At 34.2% G+C, this 21,478-nt stretch overlaps 1 protein-coding gene across 1 annotated transcript in view; it reads left to right on the top strand.

Moving 5' to 3' along the window:
• NEGR1 (neuronal growth regulator 1) overlaps positions 1-21,478 on the top strand; it is a 913,689-nt gene that overhangs the window by 363,331 nt on the left and 528,880 nt on the right. Inside the window, exon 2 of the mRNA XM_082614058.1 lies at positions 11,434-11,666. Within this exon, the coding sequence (XP_082470184.1) occupies positions 11,434-11,666 (233 nt within the window). The remainder of the gene's footprint in view (positions 1-11,433; positions 11,667-21,478) is intronic.

Here is a 21,478-nt window from a genome sequence, read left to right as displayed (position 1 = left end):
CCAAAGAAGACATACAGATGGCCAACAAACACATGAAAAGATGCTCAATATTACTAATTATTAGAGAAATGGAAGTCAAAAGTACAATGAGGTATCACCTCACACCAGAGGTCAGAAAGGCCATCATCAAAAAATCTACAAACAATAAATGCTGGAGAGCGTGTGGAGGAAAGGGAAGCTTCTTACACTGTTGATGGGAATGTAAATTGGTACAGCAACTATGAAGAACAGTATGGAGGTTCCTTAAAAAAATAAAACTAGAGTTACCATATGATCCAGCAATTCCACTCCTGAGCATATATCTGGATAAAACCATAATTCAAAAAGATACATACACCCCAATGCTCATTGCAGCAGTATTTACAATAACTAAGATATGGAAGCAAGCTAAATGTCCATCCACAGTAGAATGGATAAAGAAGATGTGGTACATATATACGATGGAATATTACTCTTTGGCCATAAAAAAAAGAATGGAATAATGCCATTTACAGCAATATGGATAGACCTAGAGATTGTCATACTAAGTGAATTAAGTCAGACAGAGAAAGACAAATATCGTATGATATCACTTATATGTGGAATCTAAAAAGATGATACTGATGAACATGTTTACAAAGCAGAAACAGACTCAGACTTTGAAAACAAACCTACGGTTACCAAAGTGAGAAGGTGTGTGTGGGGGGAATGAATTAGGAGTTTGGGACTGACATATACACACTACTATATATGGGATATATGGTCAACAAGGACCTACTGTATAGCCCAGGGAACTCTACTCAATATTCTGTAATATCATATATGGGAAGAGAATCTAAAAAAGAATGGATATATGTGTAACTGAATCACTTTGCTGTACACCTGAAACTAACACAACATTGTAAATCAACTATACTCCAATATAAAATAAAGATTAACTTAAAAAAATAAAATAAAATATTGGTGTTGATTTAATATAACGAATAATTCTAGAGTCTGCTAAATTCTATTGCAATTTAGGCAGTTTCAAATTTTCTTTCAACACATCTACATGAACATCTACATGAAGATATAATAGAGTTATAAAAGATATTGGGAATGTTTTTGATGATAGATTACTGTAATCATATCATTCTGATGGAGTTAAAAAATTGAGTGGTGCTGCTAAAACAGGATTCTTTCTATCATAGTTTGATTTAAGAAAACAAGGTTCCATAGAATTGATTCTAAACTCTATTTCACGTGAGCCAATAGCATCCTTATTTGCACAAGAAGGTTTTTGCATGTGTCTAAAGCCACCTCATTAAGACATCCATTATTATCTATGTAAAGCAATAAAAACGTTCAACATTTATCAAAATGTATGATATATATGATTTAATCAATTGTATACTATTAATGATTGTAAAAATAAATTCCTCCATAATATTTTTCATACTTAGATCCTTCCAGTCATAAGAATTTTTATACTCAATTTACGTATTTAATTTTACTCCAGAGAAGATAAGGTATCAAAAGATTTTAATTTTTTTAAATTTAGATTACTATCAAATTATATAGCTCAAGTGGAATGAAAATATGAGTTTGAGGAGAAAGAGCAACAATGTAGCATTTTTTAAAAAACAGATCTTGTTCGTCTTTTAAAAAAAATGACTGATAGTGAATATCAAATCACTATGTTATTTAGATTTTCTTGGATGCATTTAAAAGTGAGAATTAACACATTTAAAAGTGAGGATTAACAGTTTGTTAAAAAAAAAATCCATGTTTATAGTAATCAGAAATTATAATTTTTGCAAAGACCTTAGCTTACAATAAAAATTTTAGGTGACAATTTAAAAACATGCAATAGTTTACATAGAACCTATTAGTTTCTATATGGTTTATATAGAAAATCATTTTATGGACCATAAAAGCAAAAAGAAAACAATTGCTCACCTTTACTTCATCTCGCTGAGTTTGGGAAGATCACTGTGCTCATGCAATCTGCAAATAGAGATTCATAACCATGTCCTAGAGTTATGAGGAAAATTGATTCATAAAACCTTAAAATAATTACAAAGTATTTTCATGTATATTTTTCCTTATAACTTTATAAATCTATCTGCCATGCAGAGTCTCATTTAATCTTATACCAAAATAGGAATTAGTACAAGTGGTGCTATCTCCATTTTGCAAATACGTGAGTAAGGCTTTAATAGAGTTACTTTAATTGAGTCCAGTTACTTGCCCAAAACAATTGCTAGTAAACCAGTGACTTGGTATCTAAACATAAGTTTTGAGTGTCAATATAACTTAAAAAAAAGACAGTAACACTGAAACTCTTTTTCTTAACATGCTCTGCCTATAAGAGGAGGAAGTACAATAAAAAAAAAAAAGCTTTTCTGGAAGTTCAAGGAAGGTAAAATAGGAGAAGTACTTTAAGGTATGACATTCATTTATCTGCAAAATTATTTCTTGTGAACAAGCCCTGGGCTATGGCAATGTAGATAATAACACTTTGCTCTATCAAGCCAGGCTCTATGAATGACTTTTTTTTCCGTCCTTCAAATTATATTTTATAGCACAAAGGGATTTTGGTCATTGATGATGGTGGTAGTTTGTTTTGTTTTAAACATCAAGTTAACCATAGGAAGGTGGATTGAAAATAATTATCCTTAATTACGTACTTACCGTGTATCTGGCTCCATCCTGAACACATTTAACAAACAAATCCTCGTTACAATCTTATCAAATAAATAATATTACTAATCCCATTTTACAGGTGAGAAAACTAAGGTAAATTAATTTGCCCTAGGTTCCACTGCTAGTACACAAGAAAGGTAATATTTGAACTCCAATATTAACTATAATTGATCATTACATTATGCTGCTTCTCGAGGACAAATAATTTGTCCCTGTGATCTAACAAAAACTTAAATATGATACTATTTTTAACTTTTAGCATGTTTTGAGAAAATATAATCAGTTTAAATTTGTTTTCAGGAAGCAGATGAAGAAAAAAAACTACATTTTTTCCCCCTCTGGGATACGTTCCCTAATATGTATTTTAAGGCATATCTCATATTGAAATATGGCTTAGTTTTCTCAAGAGAGAACGGTAAATATGGATTAATGGCTACTTTAGTTAATGATCACAAGGCTGGTTTTAATTAATTGTGTTATGTCACCATTCTTTATTCATAAAGTAAAATTTGTGCTCAGAATACCTTTTATTAGAAAAAAGGCAAGAAGAAAAATCCATCGGTGACTAGTAGAAAGTTTAAAGGTCAACATTAAGCAGAGAGAGAAAGAGGAAATAATTATTTTTGTTTTTTTAAATATCTGTATTTACTGATTCTGTAAAGTGGCATATACTTAATTTGACAAAACAGTTGAGTTTAGAACATTTCTATATATCCATTTGCTCTCTCTTATTTTATCATCTATATTTATATGCAAATAGAATACTTTCCAAATGATTAAAACACAAAGATGTTTACTAGAAGGAAGTAGGTGTTTGATGGAAGGGAGTAGAATTGCTGATATTGTTTTTGGTACAGAATTCCATGTGTTTTTTTCCCTTGTTTTAAGAGTGAGGTGTCTGTATCCAGCTCCATCCCTAAGAAGATGGGATAGAGAGGCTTGCCTGGACCCTAGAGCATTATCTGTTCACTTCTCTGGACCTGGCTGCATTCTCCTTCTCTGATATTGTTATTTTAAACACCTCCTGCATGCATTCTGAATGTAGTGTCCATTCCCTTTATAGCTCCTGAGGTGAAAGTCCAACTTCTCCAGGAAGCATCTGCCAGGGAGACAGCACTGCAGACAGAATTCTCCCCACAGCAGTTCAGAGGCCCTGCCAGTTAACAAAAGTCTTGAAGCCCTTCCAGATCCAAATATCTCACATTTAAGTCCATGTGGGAGAAAGCAAGTGGTTTAGTTCAATTTAAAAAGTAGAAATGACAAAGAAATTTCCAGTTTGATTCCTGAGTAAAGCCATTTGAACAGAGCTAGTCTTAAACTCACTTTTCAAATATGTAACTCCTCTTCCTTTTTACACTCTCTGCCTCATTTATCCATCCTGAATTCATACATGCACCATTTTTAATGTAGAGATAATAAGACCTATCTACCTCTCAAAATGCTTTTGTGAGTGTTAAATGAGATCATATATGAACGTATTTTCCATACCACTTAACCCATAGTCAGCATTCAGCAAATGGAATTTCTTATTATTATCAAGACAAGACAATCATAATTAGACTTTAGTAATAGGCCAAAAATGTCAGTACATTGCACAAAGACTTTTTTCTTTAGTCAATATATAGGCGTTCTTTCACTCTATCCATATTTATTTTACTTAATAAATGTTAATTCATATGTTGAGTGATTTACAAATAATGTATTGAAACACTCTAAAAGTAAAAATTCCTTGGCATTGCCTCTTGTAAACATGGTCAGACAGGCTAAAATGGAAGCTTGACTTAAATGAGACAATGAAAAGAAAAAGATAAAGCAATTTGTAGTATTATAGAAAAGCATGATTTGATTATCAGTTAAAATGAGTGATTTCAATGTCTGGAATTTAGAGATTAATTCTAAACCAAATTTTGATTATTTCTTAGGCATTTAAAATGTTGGGTTTTATATACATATATATACACATACATGTATATATGTATATATATACATATTGTATATATATATGTTTTAAAAAATACAGACTTACTATAAACTTTGCATTAAAATAAGACATAAAGGTATGAATTAATACCATTGCCTGATCACATTAAAGTTCACTTCTTTTATTAATTAGGTGTAGAATGTATGAAAAAGCTATAAAATATTTTTAAAAAGCTTTATTATTTTCATTGTTCTTTTCTCTGATTTACAATATCAAAAGTACATATGTTTGAGAATTTGCTGTTATAATTACATAGTAGCTCATAACTTTCAATTTCTTTTCCAACTTTGTTTTTTTGTTTGTCTTTTTGTTGTTTTTTTGTTTTGTTTTTTGTGGCCTCTCCCATTTGCGGAGCACAGGCTCCGGATGCACAGGCTCAGCGGCCATGGCTCATGGGCCCAGCCGCTCTGCGGCATGTGGTATCTTCCCTGATTGGGGCACGAACCTGCGTCCCCTGCATCGGCAGGTGGATTCGCAACCACTGTGCCACCAGCGAAGCCCTCCAAGACATTTTTAATATAGCTTTATTATTACAAAGATGTACTAGAGTAAATGTATAGGAAATCAATTTCTTTCTCTTACAAAATAAGAAATCAATGTTATTTGGTATGTTTTTTTTTTGTGTGTGTGTGTGTGTGTGCTACCATGTAAAAAGTAAAATGCACCCAACATGGCATATTTCCCATTCTAAAAATAAATGTACATGTGTCATTAATATTACTTACATACTTATGCCTGGAGGTTTAATGAAATTATGTCATAATAAAGTTATTATGATGCATTACAAATTTCAATAAGCAAGTCATAAGTTACATAACCTCTCTGTACCTCACTTCCTTTGCTGTAAAATGGGCAAAATGATAACTTAACGGTACCTATCACAAAGGGTTTTTGTGAAGATTGAATGAGAAATAGATGTCATGTGCTTAGAACAGTATCTGGCAGATAGTAATGTTAGTATATATATATTATTATCTACACAACAGTGTTGAACTGTTACCTGCAGAAGTGCACTTCTCACTTATTAATCTCTTTAAATATATTTTAAAATATAATTTTCACCATCTATAAGGGTGAGTGCTTCATTAAAGAAGTTCATTAGACAAATTGATGATTCTTTGAAAATCCACAATTTGAAATCCAAATTATGGATTTCCCTTGACAAAGTCATGCACTCCCTACACTTGCCAAAATAGAAAGATAATAGGGAACATTTCACCCATAATATTATATATAAAGATATTATTGTCTAGTAATTATTATATGTTATGTAATATCACTTATATATACATGTATACATGTATGTGTATAATTATCTGTATCCATTTCCATATTCATATCTATACCCATAACAATATCTATTATATTACCCAAGGAATAACTGGGATGAAAGACATTAAGAAGAGAACACCTTAAAAACAAAAGCAAGTGGGTGAGGAGATAGAGTTTGTTCTGTTCTATTTAATCTCTACTTTACTTTTCTTACCTCATATTGGCCTTGAAACCAGGATATCAAAGCTCTCTTTGTATGCAGAATTAGCATGGAGGTTGTATGATGTTCTGAATTTTTTAATTTTTTCTGTGTGCTTTTGAAAGTTCTTCTGTCAAATTTAGAACTTTGTGATACAGTGAAAAGACAGCTGTGAAGGTAGCTGGCCAATCCCTTCATAGGTAGATCATTTTCACATGGTTTAGCTTTGAATCCAAGAGAAATTGTACTTTTCTTCTCTTATTAATTAGTACCTTTAATAGGGGCTTTCATTAATCAAGCTGGTCTTTTTCCATCGAGCGGAATAAATCCTGCTGTGTGGGGTAATGGTAAAGGTGCTAAGGCTTATGTTTTTGGAATATGTTACAGGGAATTTAGAGATATGAAAGGAAAAAATCATTCTTCAGCAGCCACAGACTTAATTTCTTAATCGAGTTTAAAAAATAATAAATAACCAAATATGCTAATTTCCACTAAGCTCTCTGATGTCCACCTTTCAGATTTAATCACCACAGGAGATAGTGTCACAGACAGAGTCTGTTAGAATTACTCCAACATCATTTTGTTCAACTAGCACCTCACCAAGTGGGACTTTATACCCTCAAAATAAGGACCTGCCTGATATGTACAAATGTCATTTATAAAGGAGCTCCTTAAAAGATTTCAGAAACAGCAGTGCCAGTCTTATTAGAAAAGCATTAACTATCTTAAGCCTGGGTTTAAATAAATAACAATCTTGAATAAAGTGAACTATTAAAGCTATTTTCTATACATTTTCCAACAACCAGATGTTTGGAACTATGTTACACAACATCCAGATGATTGAAAATTTAAGTGTTTGTCATGATATTTGTCTTGGTGTTAGCACACCTTATGTTGAGGAGTGTATTTTTGGAACTGCTTCAGTCATCTCCCTATAAAGTAGGTAGTCTAGAAGATTTTTTTAAGTGGGGGGGAAAACTCCTTTCAAAAAAAGCTGTTCCATACTCAATTAAAGGATATAGTCATTATTAAACATTTTATTCAGACTATTTCATTATCTAGACTTCAAAGGGATCCTAAGATAACTAGCTGTTAAAACGTTCTATTTGAAAGTCCAGAGATGAAAAATGATCCAAGTTTTTGACCCAAGAACTATTGCTTCATCCTACCCTCATCAGTGATCTGATCATCTTTGCTTTACCAACCTCTCTCTCACATATTAATTTCTCCATCCTAAACAGGAGAACCCCTCACCTTTGCTACTGTGTAACTTTGCTACTGTGTAATACATTATGCAGACCTCTGGGGGAGGAGAGTTCCAGGCAGAAGAAGCAGTAAGAAATGCCAACTTCCTGGGGCAAGAGCAAGTGTGATTTGTTGGAAGCAAAGCTGGAGGCCCAGAGTCTAGAGCAGAGTAAATGGGAAAGAGTGGGAACTGACAAGGTCAGAGAAGCATCGCAGGGCCAGATTACATAGGACGATTGGTCACTATAGGGATTAAGAGTTTTTCTTATGAGTGAAATAGGAAGGCTTAGAGTTGTCGATGATCTGATTTAAACTCTAAAGTTCATTCTGTTTATTGTGGGAGGAACGGGGTCAAGGGCAGAAGCTAGAGACCCTCAGACAATTATAATAATCCATTATAACAACAATTTAATTACTATATTTTCACTTCCTGTTCTTTATGCTGGCTAGTCATGAATATAATTTATCATATTTGCTAAATTATAAATTCTGTGTGGGCAAGGATTCCAACAGATTATATGTTTACACATTAGTGTTCTTCAACTAAAAAAAAAAAAAGTTTTTGATGCCCAAAGAGTACAAGATGAAATTCTCACCACTTCTGTCCTTTTTCCACCCTCCCGCTCCCCTCTATCATACCCTAAATACTTTCCTTCTTTCCAGAATTTCTTCTTAATACAGCATACACATATCTAGCAGTATCTCTTTGTGTACATGAAAAAAACAAAAACAAAAACAAACTAGGGGGGAAGTGGAGAACAAAGAGGAGGTAGATAGATAGGAAACATAGTCCTTATTCTCAAGGAATCATATGTGTATATGCCTATTTCATATATTTTACATAATCATCTTATAGTTGAGCTTAAAACTACATATAGTATGTATAAGTATCTTATGTTTTTATCAAAATAGAAAGGCATCCCTAGGCCTTGCTATTCCCAATTTGTAAAATTCCATATATGGTAATTTGAGTTATTTAGGTTCTACTTAAGTAGTGTAATCTGAGAATTGCTCTACAGAACTCCAAGGAAATAATACCCCAATTTTCTTTTTTTCCCTGAGTCTCATTCAAGGGTCTTCCTAATGTATGTCTTGAAAAGCATTGGGTTGGGACCAATAATAATTATGGAAGATAGTTATCCAAGATGAGGAGATACAAAGAGCCACCCACCCCCCCCTTTTTTTTTTTTTCATTTTTCTTAGTAAAGAAGTTAGAATCTCTTCTTCTGTGAAGGTCCCTGACATGCCAGAACAGAGGAATAATGCTTATGCTAAGATTACGAGTTAGAACTCAGATCAGGTCTATGAAAGCTCTAGTATCTAAATACTAGTTACTCTCTGTGGTCTTCCTGATGCCCCTCAAATAAAGGTAAAGCTGCTGCTGTCTCTAGGGAAAGGGAAATGTCAGGCAGAGTGTTCTAAATCAGACTTTCATGGTAAAATATCCATTAATGATTAATTTTCTGCTTCCTTTAGAATAGGACAGGTTAAGCAGTTGGTCACATTCAGTAAATAAGGAATTACTTGCAGTAATGTCTGCAATATTCTAATCATCTTCCCAATTCTGAAAACTATTTTAAAAGTCTTTGAGGGCTTCCCTGGTGGCGCAGTGGTTGAGAGTCCGCCTGCCGATGCAGGGGACACGGGTTCGTGCCCCCGTCTGGGAAGATCCCACATGCCGCGGAGCGGCTGGACCCGTGAGCCATGGCCGTTGAGCCTGCGCATCTGGAGCCTGTGCTCCGCAATGGGAGAGGCCACAACAGTGAGAGGCCTACATACCGCAAAAAAAAAAAAAAAAAAAAAGTCTTTGATCTGCATTATGGTGAAAAGGACACTGAATGTGAAAGTAAAAGGCTTGATTATGAATTCAACTTTGCCACCCACTAACAGTGTGGCTTGGGCAAGTCATTTAACCACAAAATTCCATTTATAGTCTAATGATGAATTGAGCATAGCAATCTATACCTCACAAGGCTGTTATGAGCACCAGATAGGATAAAGTGTGAAGGCCACAAATGCAGAGGTCACACAATAAACATTTGATGAACCCAGATTATAATACAGACAGTGGAATTATCATAATCCTAGTAGTGGTACTTCAGTGTTCTATGCTATACCAGTACACATGTGATCTTGTGAAATGGGAACTATGTCCTCTGTATCTTCTTTCTGCATGTTATTAAGAATGACAATATACTATAATTGTTTAATTATGTCATTAAAGTGGGTTTTATTTTCTTCATTAAATACATCAGGAAAAGCTTTTCAATTAACAATGACCTTTATGACTTCTACTAGTTTGTATTCTGTAGATGCTGAAGCTGACTGCAAATTAGATTCTGCAATGTACCTCGTTCCTTATTTTTTTACCCACTGATTAGTTTGATACAGTTGGCAGCAGCCTACCCTGTTGCTTTCAGCTTGCAATTTTGTAGCAATCTCAAAACACTGTGTTCAGTCCCCCAAGGTGTTCTGTAGAAATGTTGTCAAACTATTTCGATGTATGTGTATTTTCATTCTGTATCTGTGCTTTGTACTCATTCAAGAGAACCAGTCTTTAATTTGTATCAGAACGTTTTCAAGTTGAAACTTAGAATTCCAGTCCTCAGCAAAATCACTGATATATGACCACAGCCTTCTGTTCTAAATCTTGACGTGACTGACTCCTATTAGATACAAAGCTATATTTTTAAATTTTGTTATAGAATACAACTCTGAATAAATGGCTTCAAATTTGGCCTTAAAATCTAATAGTAGTCATCATGCTTGCTATTATCATCTAGCTCTAGTTTACCTTTCCAATTTTGTCTCTCATCCCTCCTACCTTATATCCCATGTTTCTCTGTACTTCCTTAAAATGCCTGGTTGTTTTCTCTCACCTCTCCCGGGAGTTATCCACATATAGCACCTTTGTCTAGAACACCACATCTTCCACTCCTCATCTCTTTATCTCAGGCATTTTTCTATTCTAGAAAGTCTTTTTCTGTACTCACAACAACGTTTCTAAGTCAAGTAACCCACGTTTTTCTCTCATGTACCTTGTGCCTGATTTCATAAAAATATTCTTCTTTCTGTATAGTATTAATTGGCTGGCTTAATTAGATTGTCCTCCTTAGTAGATTAGAAGTTTTGCAGAGGGGTTTCCCTGGTGCCGCAGTGGTTGAGAGTCCACCTGCCGATGCAGGGGACACGGGTCCGGGCCCCGGTCTGGGAAGATCCCACATGCCGCAGAGCGGCTGGGCCCGTGAGCCATGGCCGCTGATCCTGCGCTTCCGGAGCCTGTGCTCCGCAACGGGAGAGGCCACAACAGTGAGAGACCTGCGTACCGCAAAAAAAAAGAAAAAAAAATGTTTTGGAGAGCAAAGGCAATATCCTTTGAATCCATGAATAGTAGATGCTCCATACGTGTTTTTGTTGGATAAATGAATGCTTTCTGGAAAAACTATTGGTCAGTTTATTGAAAAGACAGCAAGAATTTGCTACTAAAAGTATTATATTAGCCTCGCTACATTTAATTACAACAGCAATATTAACAGTGAAATGCAGTTTATAGTTTCAGTGTACAGGTCTACCGCTCTGCAAATGCAGGTAATTTTAAGAATAAACATGTATATGGTGCCATTCTGTGCTTTATGTATCTGGCACATTATATTCAGAATTGGATTAGGTTAAACCAGGCTAGCTCATGAACATATTCTACTTCTTATAATTTCAAAGAAAGAGATGTGTTTTAATGTTGAAATTGTTATTTGAACTAATCTAAACTTATTTAAATTTACTTGCTATCCAGACAGAATAAAAAAGGATTTTGACTGGCTTTGAATTAAAATACACATACACACACACACACACTTAAAAAACAAAACTAAACCAAACTGTAGGAAGGTATTGTTTCATATTTGCTTTGGGAATGAAAAATGTACCAGTGTGTTCATGTCTCCTGTGTTTATAGCTGATGTTTGCATTTGAGGCAGTGCCGTAATTCAGCATATGGAAATACACTAAGAACAAAGATAATATTGTTTCTCATTTTCATTTTGATTAATAATGTTCTGTCTCTGGTAATTTGTAGGTGTTATTTGGAAGATGGAGCTTCAAAGGGTGCCTGGCTGAACCGGTCAAGTATTATTTTTGCGGGAGGTGATAAGTGGTCAGTGGATCCTCGAGTTTCAATTTCAACATTGAATAAAAGGGACTACAGCCTCCAGATACAGAATGTAGATGTGACAGATGATGGCCCATACACATGTTCTGTTCAGACTCAACATACACCGAGAACAATGCAGGTGCATCTAACTGTGCAAGGTATGCATTTCCATGTCTACTATGCTTAGAAATGTTCAATATTTAGATATCAAAATGACTGAGAGGTAGCTGACAATGTTGAAAGATATGTTGTCATTGTCTTCAGGGATTTATGTTTCTAGATTCCATTAAGTATAATGGCTTTTATAGGCATACAAATCCCCACTTACTGAGATCAAAAATTATCCATTAACATCACATTATGATTATTTTTTATATCATTCATTTTGTATCTTCCTACAAGTCACCACTTCAATAAATCTTTGAGAACCCATGATTGGTACATTTAAATAAATTTTTGATAACCTATGATGGCTACATTAAAATATTAGTACTTTTTGAAATATGATTAATAACTCTTTAAAAGTAATCCTCAAGCTTTCCAACATTCTGTCTCAATTCAGCTTCTATTTACTTTGATTCAAGTCACAATGAAAAGAAGCAGCCTTCTAGAATTACTTTATTTAAATATAGAATAATTGAAAAAATATGGTTCACAATGCTTTATACTTTGATTTACTTTCAGTAGATCATAAATCATGCTAGCTAACTTATAATCTCCAAATATAAACAGAATCATCCAATTATTTTACTTTTCTTGCATACTAAAATGTAAGAGCATATTTATCCTTAACACAAATTCTTTTCAAGGAAAATATAATTATAATGCTAGTAGAATAGAAAACGTGTATTTTTGCCCTTTTGCATTATATCCTCATGCTTTAGAGATAAACCATGTGTTGGTTGCATAGAAATAGTATACTGTGGAACTCAAAATGACATTGCAGCATTTCTAAGTAAAACTAATAACAAATTATATGATAATGTAGTGCCAGTGAATGCATGTTTTATTCCTATCAGTAAAGCTGAATTTGCAAGTTAGTTGTATTATTTCTGAGTTTACCCTTCAAAAATCAACAGTAAATATGAATTTAGGTACATGGCTTACATTCAGAAAAGATTGTTATTCTACTTTATTAATTGAGCTTTATTTCCTCATATAAAGGTAAAATTGAATTCAAACAAATCTTCAATTATTAGTAAACATTTTAACTTTGTGATAATGATTAAACTTATTAAACAATTAACTTTAAGAAGGAAGGTATAAATTGAAGAGTAAGGCAGTGAATTTCCTCAGTGGTTTTCCTAATTACAAATCATTGAAGACTTTGGTGATTTTCCTTATATAAAAGCATATAAGAAAATAATAAAGTTTTCATCAAAGTCCATCTTCATTCAAAGATTATCTAGAGGTTCCAGAGGGCAGTTTATCCAGCTTCAAAAAATGACATGAGATTACAAGACACAAACACATTTCTTCAGTTATCCAAGCTTAATTCTGTTCTCTTGTTTCGTTCAATGCCTTTTGACTTGAGTTTCTATTTCAAACACTACAAAAAATTTTATTACATGAGGAAAAGTACACTTTGGTGGTAATATATTTGAGTCATTTGAGATACAGACATTTTGCTTCTTATATGTTTACGCAATATACTTCTGAACACTAAAAATATCCCTCTTTCCTTTTTTCCATTTTCTCTTATTCCGTTAGGCCCATATTTTTTAACCAGACCCCAAAGACATATATATATGCATATATATATATTATATATATATATATATATATATATTATATATATATATGCATATATATATGCCCTGCTAATGAAAATGTTAATTTCCATAGAATTTCTTTTTTTTTTTTTTTTTTTTTTTTTTTTTTTTTTTTTTTTTTTTGCTGTACGCGGGCCTCTCACCGCTGTGGCCTCTCCCGTTGCGGAGCACAGGCTCCGGACACACAGGCCCCGCGGCCATGGCTCGCGGGCCCAGCCGCTCCGCGGCATGCGGGATCTTCCGGGATCGGGGCACGAACCCGTGTCCCCTGCATCGGCAGGCGGACTCTCAACCACTGCGCCACCAGGGAAGCCCCATAGAATTTCTTCATAACTTTATATTACATAGGTTGTTTAATACTGTACACAGTTTTAAAACTGTTACATGGCACTCTTTTTTGCTGGCCAGTATAAACGTTTGGGCACCATTTTAGGAAGTACATTTTACAAATGCACTTATTGAAATTTTTATCAGTATAATAATTTGTTCCTCTAGAAAAATATAATTTGTGTTACTGTTTTGATGTGTGTGGTTGGGTCAAATTAAATCTAATAATTTTACAGTACTTATTAACATAATTACTTATTAGAAGTTGATTGACATGTGGACATTTTTCCAATTACATTCATAAAGTTCAGGGAACAAATTAATAGGCTTGTCAGTCAATTCAAGAACTAAATAAATGTCTTAAAAAGTCAGACCCTACTTAAGCTACATTTCCTCTCAATGAACAAAAATAAACTGATGTGCACGTTTCTTCTGTCTCTAAATCTCTTAGGTTGTCTGATACTCAGGAGTATATGGATAGTTTTGAAGTATATGTTCGTTGCCTAATAATTTGTCAAGCCTTGATTCAACAAGATAAAGAAATTTAGCAAGTGAGAGAAAGCTATTTATTACTCACTAATGTCAAACACACATTGGCTGGTAAAAACAAAGCTCATCTTTAATTGTTGAAACTATGTACTCAAGGGAGCTATTTTTAAAAAGTCATTTTAGAAAGGAGATAATCAAAATGATATCTTGCCCACACAGACTTTGTGCATGGGAAATTTATTTATGTTATTGATTTCTCAGAGCTGTTAATATCAATAAATGGAATAATGGGGGAGAAAAGTAGGAGTAGGAGTTGGAAAACCTGGATTCCAATCCTGAATTTTCCCTCACGAAATGGGTAATTCTCAAGCCTCTCTAAACTTTAGTTTTCTCATTTGAAGGAAGAGGATTCAGATCAGAAAACCTTAAGGTCTGTTCTAGTCAAAAGCAAAAAGACAAATGACAGGGAAAAAAAATCCACTGTGACTGTTTGCTTTTGATTTGAAAGGGAAAAAGTTTTTAAGTTAAAAAATGAAAAGAAATTTCATAACACTTGTATAACACTTGTATTGAGAACCATGCAAACTAATTTTTACACAGTAGCACCTTCTAGTAATTATTCTGCAAGTGCACTTTATTTATCTCCATGTTTTTCTTTCACCAACTGAGCTGAACAATGTAGGTACTCACAAATTTGAAGAATGTGGTGAACTGGAGTTTTGGTTCAAGGGGGTGGAAACTGGCTGATAGATTTAGTAAGAAAATAATTTTTTCATCACCTGTATATAATGCTGTTAAATCAAGTTACCTAATTTTCCAGTGTTTCAAATCATGTGGTGTAGCATTTACTAAGAGTATCTTTCTTGCTCATGAGTATAAAAATGTATGCAGCTTGAATACTTGTTATGAAGGGAGATCCCTATTACAATACTGTTTTGGAACGAAACATAAAATGTAAATGCCTTCCATTCAAAAATATAACACAACGGTTTCTACTTTAAGTCCATGTCTAGAGTCTAAGTTGTATACAGCACAAAATAGACACCCCAAAATATTGTATAATAACTGAATATACATACAACAGCCCCAGCCAACACCTCAACTGCTGCCTCGTGAGACTATGAGTAGTTAAGATGTGCCAGGACAGAAACTGAAATAATAAATGTATATTGTTTTAAGATACACACACACACACACACACACACATACAGAAACAAATTCACACACACATAATATATGGAACGTTTATCATTCAACTCGTGCCCTTCCAGGGAGACATACTCTAGGTTTTCTCTAGACGGGATAGAAGGAGGTATGACTAGCACATAAGCCTATGAGCAAAATAATTTCTCAAGGATGTTTAACTTGCTGAGTGTGTTCTAATTTCCTCAGGGTATTTTACTTACCTAAAATATTTGTGATAGACGGGGTGCTATGCTTCCCTTTTCAAGGATGGGTTTGTTTTCCTAGCTGCTGGGAGTGACATCAGCAAACAGCATATAGTGGTCAGCCCTTTCAAAGTTAGCCTCAGCTGTAGAGAGGCAAAGCCTAGTTCTGCCTAGAGCAACAATGTCTGATGACTGATTAAAGCCATGAGTATAAAAGCCTCTCCCTTCCAGCCCGAGGAGGAGAACTCTGATGGGTTATTTTGGCTTGAGAGCAGCTGAAGCTATTGAACAGCATCCACTACAGCTCAACTTCTTGCTCTGTTCAATCCTACCTTCTTCTTTTTCCTTCTCCAACTATTTATCACAAGACTATTCCCTAATAAATATCCTAATTTTAAATTCCATCTCCTTTCAACTCAAAGATCCCTAACTATGACCATGTTAGATCCTTGCCTCTGGCTTAGTCATTGTTTAGAGAAAATCTTCGTAAAGTGGAAAGACAACACAGTCAAATACCGTTCATTATTAACATTGTTTTACATTGGTTGGGAATTTAAAGTGGCTTATACCAAAGTATTTAGTACACCAAGGCAGTTAGGAGAAATCAGAAGCAAAAGATAAGGTAAGAAGAATAGGATGCAGTCAGATGTAATAGATTATAAAATTGTTGCCATGATTTCTATATATTTTTAGAGCTTGGTAAAAATTTTAGTTCTAAGATTTCTAGCATCCAACACAGAAAGAGAAACAAAATCAGTTATTCATTCCATGGCCCTGAAGGTTAAAACTTCTGTTTCTTAATGCTCTGGTCCTGTTACTTAGGGAAATAGTTTGACCGTGAGTCATCTCAGAATATCATTGTGAACTGTAAGGAATATTTCAACAGTAACTGTATGGTATGCACAGAACTCATTCATAGGATTGTTCTTTATAACACCTCTCAACATAACCCAAAGTGTAAGGAAGTATAAAAAAAAATTTTAATCTAAAAATAAATTTAACAAGATGCTAATTCAATAACAGTGAGATTGCTTTTTGATTATTGCTTAATCTATGAGTAAATTTTAGAGCTTATCCTTCCTGAGTCAAACCTTCACAAATATTATTTCTCTCAGTGGGTCTTTGAATAGGAATTCAGGTACAAATAGTTCAAAATTATACTTACCAATGAGTATCTGGAGAGCAATTATTCTATGTGGCCACAAGTTTAGAGCCATATTCTTTAAAGACCAGCATATCTTAATCAAATGTTAACATCCTTTTTATGAATATTAAAACCCACACAAGGAGCACACTGGCAGAGAAAGACACCACTCTTCCGCTTCAAGTTGAGCTGGCTGGCAATAACGCAGCATCACAGGACATGGGCCCGCCTTCCTCAAAAGACCCAAAGGGGAGAAAAGCTATAATGGTAAAAAAAGTATAGTAAAATACCACATCCATTAGAAAACTCAAGTCATTGTTCTGCAACAGTAAATACTTCAAACTTTTCAAAAAGCTACAAAAGGAAACCAAAGAAAAATATTAACACTAAGAAAAGTTTAACAGAGCCCATAGATATCAAAATAGGCAATGTCTGAATGCAATAATGGTTTAGGACAAAGCCCTCAGACTGGCTTCCACACTGTTTTATTCAATCTCTATTTATACCTGTTGGGGAGATTAAGATTTTATATAGGAACCCCAATTTTGGACCTACTTTAAAACACAAAGAAGTGATAAAGACCCAAAGCATATATTCTTAATATTTTTAATTGGGAAACAAATAATAAACCACTCAAAATAAAAATGGTTCCTTAACATAATTATGTTTCATTATCCCAGCCAAAGAACCTTTAGCTTTAAGGGTTGTAACTTCACAGTATAATTATCAATAGTTGTAAAACATATTACATTAAAAATTATTATTTTAATTGACATATAATTGACATATAACATTATGTTAGTTTCAGGAATGCAACATAATGATTCCATATTTGTATATATTGTAAATGATCACCACAATAACCTAGTTAGCATCGGTCGCCATACATAGTTACAAATTTTCTTTTTCCTTGTGAGAAGAACTTTAAGATCTACTCTCTTAGCAACTTTCAAATATGCAATCCAGTATTATTAACTGTAATCACTGTTGATTTACAACCTTGGGAGTTCCTCTGGTGAAATCCCAAACTGTGTCACCATACACAGAGGGCGAGGAGAGACCTAAGAAGGAGGCAGACCATTTCAGATTGGTAGGTGGCAGCTTTAAGAAACAAGGAAGCTTATATATTAGGCTTGTCTTGAGTGATCGCAAGAAGAGTAGACCTCCAAACTGACCTGCCAGAATCTTAAAAGTTTATATAGAGGCCTTAACAGGGTTCAGTCATGTATTCAGTTCAGGTGGTCCTAACAACACATTGCTCTCTCAAGGCTGCATCGTTGAAACGGCTCCTAGAGTGGAAACTGTGGGCAGACCATACAGGACGGGGGGAGGGGGAGAGGAGCCTCAGATTGCCTGAGTCCAGCCGAAGGGTCAACCTGCTGTCATGTCCTTTCCATGACCTTCTCCAGCAGTCACCATGTGGTACATTATATCCTCATGACTTATTTCCTTTAAGCTGGAAGTTTATACTTTTTTTTTTTTTTTTTTTTTTTTTTTTTTTGTGGTACGCGGATCTCTCACTGTTGTGGCCTCTCCCGTTGCGGAGCACAGGCTCCGGATGCGCAGGCTCAGCGGCCATGGCTCACGGGCCCAGCCGCTCCGTGGCATGTGGGATCTTCCCGGACCAGGGCACGAACCGGCGTCCCCTGCATCGGCAGGCGGACTCTCAACCACTGTGCCACCAGGGAAGCCCAGAAGTTTATACTTTTTAATCCCCTTCACCTATTTTACCTTTCTTCTCCCCCAGCCACCAATCTGTTCTCTGAATTTATGAGCTCACTTTTGTTGTTGTTTTTAGGGGAAAAATATCACCAAAAATGAACTTAGTTTTTGTACAGGATCCATCTGTCTATTTCATTAACTTGATAACAGAGATAAATTTCTAAGATCACCTTATATATGATGATTAAATATATATTATCTGCTTATAAGAAAATATTAATCCTTTACTCTCTACAAGTAGGTAACAAGTGATATCAAATCATTGAGATCAAAGTTACATGGGTAGGGGTGTACATACTCTTTGTCATTCCCTCTTCAGGGAATTCCTACCTATTCTATCATAAATCATTTTTTGCTTACCCCAATTCACATTATGGAAAAGATCCTGTGGATGGCAACATTCACTGAGTCTGTGCAGACTAATCAGTACCTGAATATACCAATCACTGGTTCAAAGACCAGTTAAGTAGGAGAAATGATATAAATAAGGTTGTATTCGTTCTTGCAGATTCTTCCCACAGTGATGTACTAGTAAGTGTGGAACCTTACCTACCCCTCCCTGCCATTTTTCTATTTATGTTGGTCTGAAATATACAGACTTGTACATTTGTAATTTTGGAAGAAAATAATTTATAAGCTTTTTGGAGCATATCCCTCATTAGTTAATAGTACTGTCATTGTATTCCCCAGATAGTTTATCCAATGGAAACATTTAATCTGTTAATATATATGAGGTAATAGTATTTATGTCCAGAAAGATAATGGTTTGGTATCTAAACAGTTTAGAAAAATTATGCCTAATTTTTGAAATTTGGAAAAAATAAATCCTTCAGGTGTCATTTGTGATCTAGACTTCAGCAAAATTATTCACTCAAAGATACCTTCACAGAAAAACTCAGGTCCACTCATCTGAACTTAATATGAGTTAAGCCTTTTTAGGCAGTAAAATAATGCCTAAACCTTTAAAATTAATGTATTTTTCAGGTGGACTATTTCATTTTTCATTTCAGACATTTCAGTCTGACTAGAATGTTATAGTTACATGGCACTGCATATCAGGCCAGCTTCTTGGAAAGCATTACCTCACTTTTATTTGTGCCTATATTGACATTGATTAGGTTATTGGTGTAGCTATTAGGGTTCATAAGAAATAAAGTTAATTGAACTAACTTTTAGTGAACTTCTCTTTTGAATATTGGTACTTCTTACAGAATGAACATTTTCTTCTCTTCTAAATATTCTTTTTTTTTTCTTTTATAGTCTTTAGAAAAGATTATTGGCCATTACTTTTGTGCAATTGAGATAAAAGCATTAGCAGAAAGAGAAGGTAGATTTCATTAAATAGTATTCCTCTTTGAAAAAGATTTTCTCTGTTAAGTGTAGTGATCATATATTCCTAACCAAAACTTAGTATATGAAGTTATATATATATATATATATATTTTTTTTTTAATACAAGAGATGTATTAGAACAGTATTGTAGATCAAAACTGTTCAAAATCCAAAATACTGCTTACTGTACACAGAGGGGATTAATAAGTTGGTGATATTTTCTTATAAACTTTCAATATGCTGCCCTTTGTGAATGAGAGAGAGATGGGGGAGTGCAAGAAAAAATAATATTTATTATTATTATTATTATTATTTATAGATATTGCATACTCTTGAATTCCATCTGAACCACCCATTTTTCCTATAGAAGGAATTTCGTGAAAACTACTGCTGAACTTTGTGAATTGGTAACAACAAGAGAAACAGTGTTAAAATTTAAATAAGTATTTTTTTTACTAGTGAATTGTGCCAGCAAGGAAGGTTGTACTTCAGTACATCTGTTCTACACATGACTTGAATCATTTTTTGAGGGGTGGCAGAAGAGGGACAAGGAAATCTCAAAAAGTTTTACAGCTTGTGGTCAGTGTTGCTGAGGAGCAATTCTGCTTTCCTTTGTCCTTCTCATAAAGGTTTAAGTTTTGAATCATGTTGGCAAGTATTAAGTAAAAGGATACCTGAGAAAGGGGTGTATAAGAAGAGGAACAATATTTATTGCTCATTTTGAAACTGAGTAAATCAATATTTCTGGTTTGGGTAACATAGAGTTAAAAATGCAATTTGAAAGTATTTTAAAATATTTAACCCTTTAAGCAAGATTTGCTGCCCTTTAAAAGTCCTTTCAATGATTGATGTGTATTCATTCTGGTTCTTGAAGCACATAGTTTGATAAGTATCTCAAGGCTCAGACTGATCATATTTTTATTTTCTTGGTAATTCTGTTTTGGATTTGTGTGTTGTATTTCAGAAAAGTTACATTTGTTGCCTATCTTAGAGTATCTTTATTTTTTCTTAAAAAATAACCAAAGAAAACAACTGTGTAAGTAATACCTGTCAAATCCCAGTGCAATGTACACCATCAGTATGAAAATCTCTCTATAAATAAAAGATTACCAAGCTTTAGCTGGTCCACTTATTTTGAGAAACCCTGCAAATAAAATCAAAGTCTGGTGAAATAATTTGTCTTCTCCTAGGAAGTCATTACAATAGGATTTGATCTATGAAATAATTTTACTGTTTTCTTCTCCAAATTATGCGTACAATTACTACCAAGACAATTAGGATTTTGCCATTTTCATTAACTAAATTCTGAATGACATACCCCTTGTAACCTTTATGTAGGATAAAGATAAAATTTAGCAGAAGAGAAAATTTGAATCTGCTAATGATATTGTTTATCTTATGATTTGTAGCAGAACAATAAGAATTAATTATGTTTAGTGCCAAGAGGAAAATGGGCACAATTAAGACTGGTGACAAAGTTCAGTTTGCAGAATCAGAGTCACTCTATGTCCAGACACCTCTGCCCCATACCACTTCCCTCCCATTCCTTCAGCATTCCTTTAGTGATCTAGTAAGAGTAGTAGAGAGACACAGGAAAGGTGGATCGTGCACCTGCACTAAGCTGTCAGAGCTTGCTAACCCACATTAGTAGGTTTGAATCTAGACCAATGGTTCTTAAATATTTTGTGTTCATTAACCTATTTGAAAATCTGATGAAACCTGCAGATCTGGTCTATAGAAAGTATACATACCCTCTACATTTTACAAACTTCTTTATGTGAGCAGAATGCTCATGG

The sequence above is a fragment of the Mesoplodon mirus genome (assembly GCF_964341445.2).
Source record: "Mesoplodon mirus genome assembly, chromosome: 3".
NCBI classification, from domain to species: domain Eukaryota; kingdom Metazoa; phylum Chordata; class Mammalia; order Artiodactyla; family Ziphiidae; genus Mesoplodon; species Mesoplodon mirus.
The sequence above is the reverse complement of the archived record's forward strand: the minus strand, read 5'-3'. Positions and strand labels throughout refer to the sequence as shown.